Source organism: Asterias amurensis, chromosome 6 (assembly GCF_032118995.1).
Source record: "Asterias amurensis chromosome 6, ASM3211899v1".
NCBI lineage: Eukaryota > Metazoa > Echinodermata > Asteroidea > Forcipulatida > Asteriidae > Asterias > Asterias amurensis.
This window is the reverse complement of record NC_092653.1, coordinates 15,585,658-15,599,027: the sequence shown is the minus strand read 5'-3', so window position 1 is coordinate 15,599,027 and position 13,370 is coordinate 15,585,658. Positions and strand designations below refer to the sequence as shown.

Here is a 13,370-nt window from a genome sequence, read left to right as displayed (position 1 = left end):
GTGGAGGGAGGTGAAGTTACAAATGGACGGGCCACAAAATCCCTGGTTTTCCCCCATAAATTAAGGATGGAACAAGACGAGTTAGTATTCCCAATCGAAGAGGACAATCAAGCAGACATGGGAGACCCAAAAGGTGAGAATTTCCTTTACGGTTTAAGAATCTGGGGGTACTTTTGGTGGGGGACAAAACAGATGTTCAGCGGTGACCCCTGTCACTCCGTTAACTAGTGTGTGTTTCTCCCCGGCCGTCGTCCGTGTGTAACGCAGTGTGGGCCGGGGGGAAAGGCCGTTTCGACCCGGGGGATTGTCGCTACGTCATACCCCATCATGAGAAAGTATCAAATTCGCTGAACAAAGTCATCTCTAATCCCTTTGTGTCCTTTTTGTCCCGTATAAAATCGTTTGTTAAATATTATTATTGATGTCGTTGTCAGTTTGTCTGTTATTTGTTAAGTGTTGAACTTTGGTTTATGGAGAAAAGGACACTGCATGCTTTGCACTTGCACTGACAGTGACAGGATTGTTATTAATTGTCTAAAAAATCAAAAAGTTAATTGGTTCAGTATGGTTTCGTTTGGTCTGAAAGCTCAGGATTCTCAGAGAAAATTATCTGTAAAGAATAACAATACATGGTGTAATCCAGCACATGTTTAGGTATTGTATTTTGTACACATATTAATTATTTTATAATTCAGCCTGGTGTATGAACCTAACCAAGTCAGCATAGTTTTTATGGGGTTTATTATAACCAGTGCAAAAGTGAAGGATGGGTTCTGTGTATTTTCAATGTTTTGTCTGATACTGTAATGCAATAGTCAAAGAAATAGCACTTGAGGAACCGTTGCTTATTTTGATTGCCACAATTAATATTTGTAAGCCTGATAGTATGACTGAGGTTCTATCATCTCCGTCTCCGCAGCTGGAGACGATAGCGGAATGAACCTCAGAGTTCTAGGAGCCGAGTATCTACATGTACTTAGATACTCGGTATGCGTTCAATTGTACAATAATGTTGCTTTCTTCATAACATACTTGACCATCGATCGTCGTCTCATGAAACTTTCACAGGGTCGGCTATGAAAAAGTGAATTGTATGTGAACCACAAAATGACACCTAATGTAACTATGCATTCACTATGGATGAAGCTTCCTCTGTTTAACCGTCATACATTATGTACAAGCGAGGTTCCTTGTTTTAACAGAAATTAATGTAAGTTTACAGTCTGAACAAAGTCAGTACTGAACTTTGTACACTCGTCAGGTGTTTGATTTCTGATTTTTTTTTCCTGATTTCGTGATGTTCTCAAACCTCCTAGAGCCTTCAAAATATCTTGAAAGAAGTACAGCCAATGTCATCCAATGAGTCGCCAAAGGGATAACGAAATACATGTAGTCTTCATCGTTGTGTCCAAACCTGTAGTTTTGTATTTCTTGTGATGCACAGTCTGTAAACCTACGCTCTGAATTGTAACATCTGGGAGGTTCTGGGTCTAGTACAAGGGGGCAGCCCAATCCAGCAAGGCGCATTTCAATAATTTGTACATTCATCAAGTGTCATCCTAGCCCAGACACTTACATGTGGTTAGTTTGTAGAATTTTTTTTTCCCCTTCTGCATAGCTCTGTAATTCTTAGTAGGAACAAATTGTGCGATTGCAACCAGGTTACACTTTGACCTGATGCTAACAGAAAGGGAAATAAGGTTAGAACAACAAATCAGTGACCAACCATTACCTCGTTGTAGTGAAAGTTCTTCAACATGTTTTTGTGTGTTTTTGTAAAACTTCATATTCCCTCTATATATTATGTATTGTTGTACATTTGTACAGTACATGGTACTGGTAGGTCTACAATGTGCTAGACATTATGGTGAAACATGTTTGAAATTAATAAATTGTTTTGAGTCTGATTTTAGTGCTCTGTAAAAATGTGTATTTTCTTATTGTAAACAAATAAATAAACATGAGATCCTCTTAAAAATAACTCTTTTGCAATACATTTGACTTAGTTCAAGTTGGTATCAATATCATTTGTATTGATGGACGTTGTTTGCATATAGGCTTTGTTAAAGCAAAAGTTTAAAAAAAATCATACGTGGCATAACAGGTTACATAACATTAAAAGAACTATTCTTCTTGCTTCAAGTTCATGTCCGTACAGTGCTGATGTTTGATTTGCACTACAGTTTATTATGTATACGTGTAGTCCCACAATGTTATGTATTGGCCTGTGTTAATACTGTGTACAATAGTCTTAGTGGTCTAGCATAGTAAGTTAGTGGTCTAGTGGTAAAACTTACTGCTCCAGAGTGACTGGAATTGTGGGTTTGAATCACACTTGAGTCGTTTTTCCGTAGATTTGTTTCCTATAGGACTTGGGAAGGGGAGTGTGGATTTTTAATTATTTTTTAATTTTCATAAATTATTGCACTCAAAAAGTGTTAATTTATCAGTAGTACACAACAATTTTAGATTTTAAAATTAAAGTTAATAGTTTTAGAATTATAAAACTTAATGCAGTAAACTACGGTAAATTAATCCTCTCAAACACTGCGGCACACCCAAAAAGGCCACCTTAAGTTGAAACCTTTGTATAAGGATGCCAGTTCATAGTTTGTGCCGCAAAATATAATCCTACCCCCCAAAAACGTGACTAGCAATTTTTATAATAACACTAACAATTCTCTCAAGTGGAGATGAGTAATAACCTTTAGAAATATTCATCGTGTGTTATGATTGCTTGGATACTTTCTCCCTGCCCTCTTCAAAAAAAGAAAAGAAAAGAAAGAGCGCCTGTATGGTCAAGGGGCGCATGTCCTTCCTTCCTGGTTTAGGGGCTCCGTAGTGTGTAGAGTCGGCCATCCATTCCTTTCCAAAATAGAATGACACAATGCCACTACAATAACTGTATTTAACTATTGCATCCCACACTCTCACCTCCTAACTCGACCTTGGCCTGAATGGCAGGGATAATATGCAAATGTTGTCCTTGTTCAAAGCCGTTATCTTTTTCTTTTCTTCTCCCATGTGTAGCACTTCTTGTACCCCCACTGAGTGTACATATTGGCTGTGGGACCAATGCTATGGGAGTCTTTAGTAGTGTGTGTGACCAGCCAGCCAGTGCAGGGCTGGCTGCAATACCCTCCTGTTGACCCTGATTGGACTGGGTGGGGGAGAAACAGCCTTTGGTAGGCCCTGGGTCACAGGGTCATTTTGTGTATTTTTAGGTTGGTCTCATATTCCAACATTTAGTTTCCCTTCACCACCTAAAGGAAGATTTAGTGGCACATAATTATTGTAAAAAAAAATGGACCATGGGTATGAGTAACATTTTGGGTAATAGGCTATGATTATGAATGCTGGTCTGTATGACTGCCTTAATTTGATAACAGCTGTGTATTTGTGCACAAATGCAATCTAAGTCTAGTTTGATTTACTCATGGAAGTAGAAAGTATGGAAATAGATGTTGTATTGAGTTGAATTGAATTCGTACACATGAAACCACAATTTAAAACCCACTTTTGAACTTTAAATGTAGGCTTACCAATGAGTCGGGGATACAAATTTACCACTAACAGGGTGGATGTTATAAATACAATCAGGGTTTGTCCACAACTGTTTCAGTGACTAGCCAGTAGGACCAGTTAGCTTTTCATTAGAACGATTCCGTCAGCTTTTGAACGTGTCCATATTTCATACTCAATTAGGGATGCTTTTCAACACTGAACTAGCCAGCCGGACCACGTGGAGTGAATTTTGACTTGTCCTCGGGTGTTTCAACTGGCAAGAAGAGAGTAAGACCCCTGTTTCCAGTTACTTGTAAATATTTAAAAACATTTTGCCCAACTGACGTTGACGTTACCATTAGGCCTAAACCTTAATGCAAAGTTTGAACAAAATTGGGGTGATTCACAAATGAAAAAATGTAAATCCCCTTCCCAAGTTTTGATCTTGAAATTGTTTTTCAAGATTTGATTTCGTAGAATGCTAATTTTATAGTCTAATGTAATGTTTGAGTTTTTTTTGTGTTCGCTACATGAGACTCGCCTCGCACCTTGTCTAAATAGACTGGGAAGTTCCTTTACCATTGTTCATACATTTATATCTGTTTTATTGCAATTTGAGCTACCGTGTAGACAACTTTCTTTCTTTGGTGTTTAGTTTGCAAACTACCTTCCTGGGGGTTTATCTTTATCTCATCTTCACAGAAAGAGTTCAGGAAGGGAAGTTCAGGAAATGGTAGGGAAACCGAAAGAAGGACTTCGCAGTGTCACCTGTGTATACAGGCCTCCACGATTGTACAACCAGTAAATGAGTTACTTATTTAGTGGATGGTACCCAATGTTTTTAGGGATGCTGTAATTTGAAGCCGTGGATCCGGTGATTCGTAAAATGATGTAAAATGATCGAGGCAGTAGAACTGTTTGAAACAAACTTGTTGTTACACTTTATAGAGACATGTTCACTTCTGGACAATCAGTACAATAATTTGTACAGATACTTTCCTAGTATGGGTGTTATTATTGATTTGAGGTGTACATCTTAACTATTTCAGTAGAAAGGTCATAAAAAAAGGAAATACAAAACAGAATTTTCACTTTTATTTTAGAAAGTGTATATTTATTTTGGAAACACTGGAATATATCAATTCAGAATTAAGCTTGGGCGATATCACGATATTATCGAATATCGCGATATTAATTTGAAACGATTTTGATATCGGATGGATTTGGTTTTAATCGAAATATCGATATATCGCGATATATCCCGATAATCCCGATAATCGCGATATATCGCGATATCGATTAAATATCGCGATGTATTTGCTAGCTGAGACATCTTGCACCCCATAGGATTGGAGTAAAACCAGAAGAATAGGTCATTAGAACACCTCTCTTAAGCTATGACTGTCTCTTCTACAACTTTCACTTGGAGTTTGAAGACTGATGATGTCAAATTTAATTAATCGCGATTATATCGAATATCGCGATATATTGTCGGCGATATATCGTGAATAAAATAAATCGATATCGCCCAAGCTTATTCAGAATTCGACCTTCACTTTGACTTTTTGGTTTGAGTAGGAGTAGGTCATCTCTTGCAACCATTACATCTGGGGGATGTGTGCAATACTGTACATGTTACGGTACAACTAGAAGACGCATCGGCCTCTGTTAGGCCTAAAAGTACATGAGGACTGGCGCTTCAATGCATACATTGTTGGAAAGCTTGCTCATTCTTCTGGGGTCCAAATTCATAGATTTGCTCTCGCAGGAAATTGGGCTGAATTGTTTTCTGTCAAGCAAAAATGTGCAGGAAACCAGTCACAAATAGTACGTGTGGAGTGGCATTTGGCTGGTAACCTTTTTAGTCTGGTAAAGCGATATTGTTTTGTTCTAAGCTACTTTTTGTTCTGAAGCAGCTCTAGGATTCTATGAAGTTGGATCCAGGATTCAAAGGACAATGCATGATGTGTTACATTCATGTTTTCATCATGGTACTGGTAGGGATGAGGGCCAGAATTTAAAGCTAGTTCTAAAACAGAATTCTCCGCATATAAACAACTATCTGCTAAGCAAAGATCCATCAGAAAAAACAGTCACAGATGGTACATTTGGGCTGGATAACTCATTCTAGGAAGCAGAAATGTTCTGTGCTTGGCTAAATTGGTTTTGCTTTTTAAAAAAGCAGCTCTGGAATTGGGCTAAATAAGTATGGTTTGCCCTTTACTCTTTTTAGTGACTGAGTAGCAGAACCAGTTTAGCTTCTTACCATAGAGAAAGGACCACTACGATTTGACTAGCCCCCATAACGTTTTTCACTGGCCCATATTTCACTTTGAAATATGGAGGCTTTTCAACACTGAATTTTGACTTGTCCTCTGGTTTATTACATGTACACGTAACTGTTCATTGGACCACTGAAGAAAGAACGCAGTCTAGTAAATTTGTAAAAAAAGGGCACCTTAGTTTAGGTAGAATTTCAAATCATCAGTTAGAAAATTTATTGCGGTGCATGTGAATTCAAGGGCAGTAGAGTCACTGTTTCCTATTTCCTTTGGAAGTTCCTGGCCTCTACCAGGCTCTGTCAGTCCAGGAACTGTTTTTTTGTTTTCCCTGAAAGTTCCCAGGAGCTATATTTTGAGGAGGTAAGTTACAGGTGAAACTGGAAACTTAAAATATTTGCAAGCGTATAATGTCCAGTGTTGTTCTACTTGTACAAAATTGATTATATTTCATTTGGGGTTTACAATTTTGAAGTTGTAAAACCAGTGAACCCAAGATGTTTTCCCCTTGTTTGTTTGTTTGCCCTTTTGTTTGTGGGTTATTAGCTTCCAGTTTAGCCCCTTTTTATGATGTCCAGTGTTGGTCTTCTTGTATAATAACATATTTCATTTCAGGGTTTATAGTGTTGAAGTTGTAAAACCAGTGAACCCAAGTTATTTCCCCTTGTTTGTTTGTTTGCCCTTTTGTTTGTGGGTTTTTAGCTTCCAGTTCCCCCTTTTTTTATCGGACCCAGATAAAGGTCATATTTCCTGCGCCCACACCACAAGTAGCCTTGGATGAATTATGCATGCACGCCTTTTATAATGTGGCTAAAGTTCAGGTATTCAGGAATTGACATCGTACATGTTGCGGCATACAGTGAATAACGGTTTTGTAAGTTTCCAGCAAGGGGGCGTCGGTCTGGGTGTTTGGGGCCAAACCTGATAACATGTTTTGTAGGTGTGGGTGGGTCAGGAGTTGCAGGGGGGTGGGGGGGGGGGTAACATTCCATGGCAGCATACATTTTTTGAGGGATAGGTTTTTGACATTAGATTTTTCCTCATAAATTCATTTTCGTTAAAAATACTTGAGCTCTCAACATTTAAGTTTAATGTTTTCTAAACATTTCTGCAGACCTTTAAAGGCACTGGACACTGTTGGTTATTACTCAAAATAATTGTTAGCATTAAACCTTACTTGGTAACAAGTAATGGAGAGCTGTTAATAGTATGTGAGAAACGTCTCCCTCTAAAGTAACGTAGTTTTCGAGAGGTAATTTTCCATAAATTTGATTTTGATACCTCAGAATTAGATTTTGAAGTCTCGAAATCAAGCATCTGAAAGCACACAACTTTGTGTATCAAGGGTGTTTTTTCTTTCATTATTATCTAGCAACTTCAGCGACCAGTTGAGCTCAAATTTTCACAGGTTTGGTCTTCTCACTTGGTGTATCTCAACATGTGCACAAAATAACAAACCTGTGAAAATTTGAACTCAATTGCTTGTTGAAGTTGTGAGATAATAATGGAAGAAAAAAACACTCTTGTCATACAAAGTTTTGTGCTTTCAGATGCTTGATTTCGGGATCTCAAAATCTAATTCTGAGGTCTCGAAATCAAACTCGTGTGAAAATTACTTCTTTTTTGAAAACTACGTACGTTACTTCAGAGGGAGCCGTTTCTCACAATGTTTTAAACTATCAACAGCTCTTTGTGCTTGTTACCAAGTAAGTTTTTATTCTAACAATTATTTTGATTAATTACCAATAGTGTCCAGTGCTCTGAAACTTTTCCGCTCCAGAATGGGACCCTCATAACCAAGACAACGCTGTTATTGTATTATACGAAGAGGCCTGAAGGTCTAGCCTGTCAACTATTTATTGTTTGCATTGTGTTGATTCATAAGTGCACATTGTGTTGAAGAAATATGATTTTATGCTCGATTGTCTGTTGATTCAGTTATATTTATTGTATTCAGTGGAGCGTCACATGACAGTCATTCATCGCGACTCTGCTCGGATAATGTACAATACACATGGTGCTTATGGGCTCCCATGTCAGTCATTCTGTCAGTCTGTCAATCAATTCTCTAAATATACCTAAGACAGTACATGTACATGTCTATGTGAATCATCACTTTGCAAGATGCGCAATCTATATGTTGATCGTACAGCGCCCTCCCTTAGCTATTTAAAACTTGGTTAGGGTTAGGGTTGGGGGATTAGGGTAAGGGTTAGGGTTAGGGTTATGGTAAGGTGTAGGTTTTTTCTTGCTAATAATTATGGGCCCAATTTTGAAGGGCTGCTTTTAAAAGCACAAGGAACTAAGCACAACAAAATTATGCTGTACCAGATTAAGTTTACCAGCCAAGGTATCATGTCATGTGTTCAATCTGCGACTGGTATCCTGTTTAGCTTTTGCTTAAAAGCAGCTGTGTTAAATTGAGTGCTGCTGGGTCAAATTTTATGAACTGTACAAGTTCTTAGCAGAATTGATTATTTTTCTGGCACTTTTATTCGTAAATCAGAAGTAGAGTGTCCTTTTTACGTGGCATTTTATCTGTAACCAGGTTTTTGTTTTAAAAGGAAGATTTTTCTATTGTTGTCAAATACGTACTGGTCAACAAAATGGACAAATAATAAAAAGTTTGAGTAATTTGTTGCAATTAGCAGTCAATTTAAATCCCACACTCTGTTGCACTGTGCTGCATTTAGCAGGGTTATACATGGCCTTGACATGTCTATGCTTTGCGCAATCAGAGTCCCTGGCAAACTTCAGTGCATTCTGCTCAAGGTAAATGGGCCTAGTACCAAGGCTGGTGGCGTGAACCAGTTCACTTCACAATGCAAGAAAATCTTCTGTTGCATTTTGCTGCATTTACATGTAGCTGTGTTGCATTTTGATTGCATTCAGTTTGGTGCCTAGAATATAATGCCTGGTTCTTTGCTTACTACAGCCAATATAACCATGCGCTTTACAAGGTGCTGTAAGCGCAGAATTATGTGGTAAGCAGTGCCATGAAATGGGGTCCTGGGCCTGTTTTCAAATAGCTGCTTTTGAAGCAGTAAATATTGCTTAACTTTTTTTCTCGATCAGGGCCTAGTTTCATGGCTCTGCTTATCGCTGAATTCTGTGCTTACGATCACCATTCTCCACATACTGGGCGAGCACCACATTTCTGCGTTAGCTGTGTTAGCAAAGAACTGAATGGCTAGTTACGTGGATCACACATAAAAATTCCATGCTTCATGTAACTCTGAAATACGCTTGACGTTGGCACGGAATTTCCTGCTTCTGTAAGTGCAGTTGTTTTGCTAACAGTAAGCAGAGCAATTTGGCCCTGTGTAGTTAATGTACTAAAGGCTTAGTAGTTGTGTAGATTTGATTGAGAAACGGAAAAAAAAAAGATGACTGCGCTATAAACTGATCATAATACAGGAAACCCAACTCGTAACGAGACAAAACTTGATATGTTTTTTGCTGAATGTCGCATCTTTGTTGATTCAATTGCCATCAATTATTAACGACAGTTTGATGGGTCCGTGTGCAATCGGAACCCCCCTAATCCGCTTGATGATAATAATAAGCCGTCCATATTGCTTATAATATTTCATCGCCAGCGAGATTTCATACGGCCGCCTTCGTCAAAGCCCCAATTTACAAGCTTTTTTTCTCTTTTTTTTTTGGGGTGTCTCCCTCTCGTCTTTCTTTCCTCTCCTCCTTCACACTGTCATGAGCAAGCCCGTCTCAAATTTATGCCTTTCCGTATACTCCGACACCTGCCCAAAGTCATCTGAAGCCCAAACGGGGCCGTGGTCCTACTTGGGAAACGGAACAACGAGGCATCATTCATTTGTCTCAGTGTGTCAGCAAGCATCACTTTCATTACTAGCAAAGTCATATCGGTTACTGCAGTTTGCCATCCCCTGTCTCGTTTCACCGAAAGTATCGGAAAACAAAAAAAATAATATAGAAGTGTAAAGAAAAATGCATGTGCTGCGAATCTCCCAAGTGACCAAGTGAAGGGTTCATTTAGTGTAAAAGAAGAAAAGGAAAATGGAACAATTTGGTGATTGGATCTCCCTCTGTAGTAGAACCTAAATGCCCTGGAAACATTTTTAGTTCATGTAATATTGAATTCTGTTTGATCTCATTGATGCTCACTTTCTGAAGATATCGCTTAACAAGAATATTGTTGTGTTGATGGGAAGGTAAAAAGTATACTGTACCAGAGACAGCATGTGGTTTAGTGCACTCCAATGTCATGATTAATGTTTGAAATGTACTTTTGATTGTAAACAAGTCTTGTGTAACTTGTTGCATCGTTTAAATTGACTGTCCAATGTCGACCGTTTCTCTTTTTGATAAAAATGCTGTCGCCTTGTTCAAGCTGACTGCTTTATGGTTACCATTTTGTGCAGCAATTGTTTTTTTCTCCAAAACAGCTGCTGGATGACAGCAGTCTGGTTCTTTTTTGTGATATTGGAATTGAAACGGTTATTGACTTTGTGTATACTGGGTGCCTGGCAGCATTCTATTCTAATCATTAAACAAATGTTTGATCTGTAGGGTGATGTATAAGTGACTCAAATTGTTTCCCTTCCTTAATTTTTGGGGTGGGTGGGGTGGGTGGGGGATGAGTGGGTGGGGTCAGTGTTTGGGAACCCCCTCTTCCAGGTAGTCTCGTAGATGGACGGTCAGATGGTACAAGTAGATATTGATTGCGTCTGTCAAATTAAGAATTGAGACTAAGATTGGAACAGGAAGTAACAATTAGTATGGTACATCCTGTATGACTGAGAAAACAGTTCATTGAATTCACAAGGCAAGGTACCAGTCCAAGATGGTGCCAGTGTGACAAAGGTTTATTGCACTCCGTCATCAACTTGCAACCAATCAACAATAGACCAGCCCCTCCTCATCACCCTCCAGGCAGTAAGCTGATAGCTTTATTACTGTGGTCATATTTCATCAAAACACCTCAGATTGTGGATAATTGAAGAGGCAGGTTCCTAGGTAGTTCAACACTTGTTCAGTGTAGTCCTATGCGGATTCATGTAATGTCAGTCAGACTGCCCAGGAATCAGTCTTGTGTTACAAGTTGCAGTCCAGGGCCCAATTTCATAGAGCTGCTTTTTAAAAGCAGAACATACTGCTTAAAAGTTGCTTTGCTAAGCAAAAATTGAGTAGTACACCAGCCACAACATTGTTATTTATACACTTTAGTTTGGGCTGGTAACCCGTTTTTGTTAAGCAATATTTCCTGTGCTTAGCAAGTTTTTGTGCTTACAGAATTTCGTTATTAATGAAATTGAGCCTAAGTCTCTGTGTTGAGTCAATAGTGCATATGTTCACACTGCTAAGCAAAAAGAAGCAGGATGGAGTCGTAGATGGTATGTGACATGGTATTTTTGGCCGATAACCCTGTTCTGGTAAGCATCTTTTTGTTGTGCTTGGCTATTTTTTGTGCCTTTAAAGCAACTCTATGACTCTGGTGTTGTACTGGGACATTTGCAGGCATGTGATCCATCGACACTTGTCTAATTCTTTTAAAAAAAAAAAAAAAAAAAAGAGGCAACGAGGGTCATTGCCTCTAAGTCATTGCCTTGGTGCGCTTTAAATGCTTTAATAGAAATATATAATTTCCTCATCTATGTAGTTATTGCCCTTTACCAAGGAGAAAATACCTTGGTGCCCTTGCCGTTTCAAAAATTGAAGCATACAGGCCTGTGTATGTGCTAGAGTTGCCCCATCAGGGAAAGTGGCCTTGCCCATGAAAACTAAGCTGTCTTTAGTGAAGAGAATGTGGGGTTGTGGTTGTTAGCCGTTCACACACATACATGTAGTACGTGTTTGTCCCCGCTCACCTCTGTGCACATCGCAACCAGTATATCAAATAACAACAGTCCGAGTGCGCACATCATTTTGCTCTTGACGTACATTTATAGACCTATACAAAGCATGAACTCTTCGTGTATCTCTGTGCTTTTTGGGTTATGCTTTTTTATCTTGGCAACTTAGATGAGCCCCCCATATAGTGGTTGTCATTTATCAATGACGGGGCAAATAGCAAGAAATGATGAAATCCTTCCTTCAGTGTTGGGGAGCTGGCTCCCCGTGTAAGCGGAGACCAGTGTAATTCTGCGTCTGATTAGGGAGATGGTTGAGAGTGGTTCGGGGCAGGTGAGACTCTGATGGTGATTTATGGTCCGGTGTCTCATGTCTGACTATCAAATTTTGAGTGGAATGATCCTACATGGACTATGTACATGTAGAGGTGGGGGGGGGGGGAGTTAGGGGAAATGTGTAGTCTTGGGAAGGAGGTTGTTGTTGGGATCCCTGCCGGTCCACATAATGGTCTTAGCATTGCACTGCCCATATACATCGAGGGGAAAACGTGGGGTCTGACTATCAAATTTGGAGCGGGATGAATGGGAAGTGGACTATGTAATGGGAAGTGGGCTATGTATGTAGTTGGGGGTTTGAAGGACTTTCGGAGGAGGCTGTTATTAGGATCTTGGCTGGTCAACATAATTGCACTGCCCCTAGACATCACGGGGGAAGGGTGGGGTTTGGGAGGATGGGAGGTACATGTGTTATTTTTAGGCTTGTGATGGGGTGGGACAGGGGGTTTATTAAAATGGGTGTTTTTTTGCTTTTGCACCCATTGGGTGTGTGCACAATATTTCAACCCAAACGTTATTTAATTTAAGTTGGGTAAAGTATGCAACAGGCATGTTTTGTTTGTGAATGAGACTACTCTGATTCGTTCTATTCTTCTGCTCCCCCCTTTTGGAGTTGCAGGCCTAGAACTTCATCTATTGAGAGGGCAAGGCCATTTTTCAATTTTGCGTAGGGCATATCGTTTGGAAAACCTCTGTAGGGAAACTAAGCTTAAGACCAGGGGCATTAGAGATGGCCTCCGTGGTCACCATGTAGTTCCGGGCCTGCAGCATTCTCCCTCTCCGCCGGCCAAATGCCAGTTAAAACACCTGAGGACCAGTCAGAACGCTCATTTGAAACATGGACTACTGAAAAAGCAGACGGACCAGTGAAATGACAAGCTTACTGGTGCTGCTGGCTAGCCAAGTTAAGGGCAAACCCTGGCCATTAAGTCATAAATCCGAGGTGCAAAACTTGCGTCAAGGTTATAATACCGAAAACCCAAACTAAGATTGTATTATAATACACTGAAAAAAAAAGGCTACACCACACAAGTGTGCCTTTTATCTGTACAGGTTATCAACATTAAGCACCAAGTTTATTGACTTATATGTGAACTCCGTACTGTTAAACTTTTTTTTCTTCAGTTGGGTGGGTTGAGTGTGGTTTACACGTTAATCCACAGAGGGCAAGAACCTTTTCCATCAAAGTGTTGACGACGTCCAAATTATTAAATGACACCGTGCAGAACAAGCTAGCCAGGATTTAGGGATCGTTCCATCTTTTTTATCTAAACCTGTTAATTCCGATCCGAGGCGAGATGGTTAAAAAAAAAAGGAGGAAAACACGAAGTGGAACAGAGCATGGCTGTGTCTTCTGGGACAAGATATGACACCGACTGTAATTTTCAGGCATCTGCAATGCGATATGACAAAGCTTCCCAAT

The 13,370-nt window shown here is 39.5% G+C and overlaps 1 protein-coding gene across 1 annotated transcript in view; it reads left to right on the top strand.

Annotated features, from left to right (window-relative positions):
- Window positions 1–13,370, top strand: part of LOC139938473 (uncharacterized) — a 61,512-nt gene continuing 48,142 nt past the window's right edge. Inside the window, exon 1 of the mRNA XM_071934025.1 lies at window positions 1–133. Coding sequence (XP_071790126.1) covers window positions 67–133 — 67 coding nt within the window. The 5' untranslated portion in view covers window positions 1–66. The remainder of the gene's footprint in view (window positions 134–13,370) is intronic.